This window comes from Lactuca virosa, chromosome 9 (assembly GCF_052849685.1).
Source record: "Lactuca virosa cultivar CGN04683 chromosome 9, Lactuca_virosa_CGN04683_v6, whole genome shotgun sequence".
NCBI classification, from domain to species: Eukaryota; Viridiplantae; Streptophyta; class Magnoliopsida; order Asterales; family Asteraceae; genus Lactuca; species Lactuca virosa.
This window is the reverse complement of record NC_136434.1, coordinates 116,870,315-116,873,070: the sequence shown is the minus strand read 5'-3', so window position 1 is coordinate 116,873,070 and position 2,756 is coordinate 116,870,315. Positions and strand designations below refer to the sequence as shown.

The 2,756-nt window shown below is 32.0% G+C and overlaps 1 protein-coding gene across 1 annotated transcript; it reads left to right on the top strand.

The window, feature by feature from the left end:
* The first annotated feature begins 548 nt into the window (after nt 1–548).
* Nucleotides 549–2,165, top strand: LOC145135861 (protein CURVATURE THYLAKOID 1A, chloroplastic-like). Its single transcript, XM_079070066.1, has 5 exons — nt 549–823; nt 1,251–1,348; nt 1,492–1,599; nt 1,724–1,795; nt 1,878–2,165. Exons 1-5 carry the CDS (start codon nt 664–666, stop codon nt 1,941–1,943), a joined length of 504 nt encoding a protein of 167 aa, XP_078926192.1. The 5' UTR covers nt 549–663; the 3' UTR covers nt 1,944–2,165.
* Nucleotides 2,166–2,756: the final 591 nt, after the last annotated feature.

Below are 2,756 nucleotides of genomic sequence, written 5' to 3'. Positions count from 1 at the left end.
CATACTAACTCCGCCACCGCGTATGGATATAAAAATCGTAAGTAAAAATATAATATTTTTTTAATGGGAGTAATCTAAATGAAAGTTGTAGTAGACTAAAATACGAACGCATGGATATAAAGATTGTTAAAATCCGAGATCATATGAAGAAGTTATGACGTTCAGAACACATGACCTAAGCAACCAAGTAGTCGAGATCGCGATGAATATAAACATCAAAAGCCCCATACACCTCATTAATGAATGTCCCACGTAAGATTTCGTGAGAAAAAACTAAAAAATCATTCATAAGTACTGAATGAATACAAAAAAAATGACTTATTTTGCAAAAAAAAAGGACTAAATGGGTACAAAGTGAGAAATATATTACCCTATTAAGTCATTTTTACCGGGTAACCTGGAATAGCCGGTCATAGGACTGAATGTATATAATTTAACAAGATGAAGGATAAATGTGGACGAAAAAAAAACTCAGTGACAAAATATGCACAAATCCAAAAATATATTACCCTTTTAACTCATTATCCCTTATTAAATAACAAAAATAAGGGAAGCTGCAATTGCGTGAAGCACATTTTCATTTTCTTCCGCTCTGTTAGAAAGTTGGCTGATTCTCCGATTCTACAGGCAGGTCAACTCCGATCACCAACCGCCCGGCGAGACATGTCAGCAGTAGGGGCTTCTTCTTCAATGGCGCAAGCTATGCTTGCACCTCGATCATCGATGGCGCCGTTTAGTCTCCGTTCTTCTTTGCCTCATCTTCATCTTCTACCTCGTTCAGCTTCTTCGCCGTTGACACATTCCTCTAAGCTCCAAACCTCAGGTACAATACAACAACGTATTTTTTCCTCTTTTACTTCAAACAAAATTACAACCGATATGATCAGATCCACGAGGAGTTTTTATGTGTTTCAATTTGTCGAAATTGCTTTGATTGGATGTTTTGGTGCCCTAAACATGTTGACGCGCCTTCATCATTCTGAATAATCTAAATTATTACCCCCTTCGTTGGAGATTTCACACAGGTCTCGTTTATATTAAGGATTTCATCATACATGTTTACAAAATGGACCAATAGAGCATACATGATCATAGTAAATTAGTGATTAGACTTGAGTGAGTTAGGCCCAATAGCTGATGTTAAATGGCTTCTCTCAATCAGACGATTGGGATTAATGGAGACCAGGGTATGACATAATGACGAATGATCACTTGTATGCCTGATATACATCAAAATCTCTTTGAAACAGCATCCAAGAGATCATTATCATATCGCATCAAGGCATCTTCAGAAGATACATCTGAAACTTCAGAAATTGGGGAGGTATTCTCGGGATTAAAGGAAAAGGTGAGCCACTATTTACTCTTCATTAAATCCCAACCTTATGAATCTGAATGCTCCTTCTGAAATTCTTGTTTCTTCATTTAATGTAAAGAGTTATAGTATGATTCATGCTCTTGAACTTTATTACATTTTGCATCTTTTAACAGTGGAATGCACTTGAAAACAAACCCATTGCTCTTGTCTATGGAGGAGGGGCAGTTGTTGGTGTTTGGTTATCTTCCACAGTTCTTAATGCCATCAATGAGGTTCCTGTGGTAAGTCATATATAAAGTTATAAACTAAGCTTTATCTAAATCAAAATATATAAACTTTAACTCATGTAAATCTTTAATAATATGTTTTAGTTTTATAAATATATCAACTAAATTGTGCAAGCAGATCCCAAAGTTCTTGGAACTTGTAGGATTTGGATACACTGGATGGTTTATCTATCGTTATCTTCTCTTTAAGGTGAATATTTATATTTGACATGGGTATAAGTGTAATTTCTTTAATTTGATTTCTTTTCTAAAAATTGGGCCTTTGTCTACAGTCAACTAGAAAAGAACTAGCTGATGATATTGAAGCATTGAAGAAGAAGATTATTGGAAGTGAATAGAGGATTGTAATTGGTAACATGTTTCTATGTCCATATTTAGTTTATATTATTAATTTGAAAGTTATTTATATGCATCCTTCCACCATGATGCTTGATAATGTGCACATTGTGTAGTGTGAAGTGTTTTCATATGTTGTATCAATTGTTTTCATGTATTTGATCCTGTTGTATTTTGTCTAACTTTTATTGGAAATAAATTAACAACTTGATGATGTTTATGAATTGATGCTATTAATTGAATTGCACATTTGAACTCTTGTTAAATACAATGACAAAAACTATGACCTTTTGCTACAATGCCTGTGCTATAGATCTTTCCGTGACAAAATTGCAAAAATAGTCCATGTGGTTGTCAAAATTATGCGGTTTTGGTCCAAAAAGGTTTGGTGGTGCACCAGTGGTCCAATTTTGGATACCTTGTGCGGATTTGGTCACTATGTCGTTAACTTTAACAGTTTGACTGTTAACCTTTTTAAAATGATTATTTTACCCTCAGGGACAATTTCTACAATTGAGTCTTTTTACCAAACCATAAGGACCATTTCTGCATATCTTCTTTTTAACTTTATTGAAGTATTATATATTAGTTTTTTTTAATTAATTATTTTTAATTTCCTTTTATTGGATTAATTCTTTTTATTGGATTATTATATATTAATAAATATTATTTTTAATATATAATATATTAATAATATTATTTTATTGGAGTATTGATTTCTTTTAATTAATTCTTTTTTAATTTCTTTTCTATTGGATATATATATATATATATATATATATATATATATATATATATATATATATATATATATA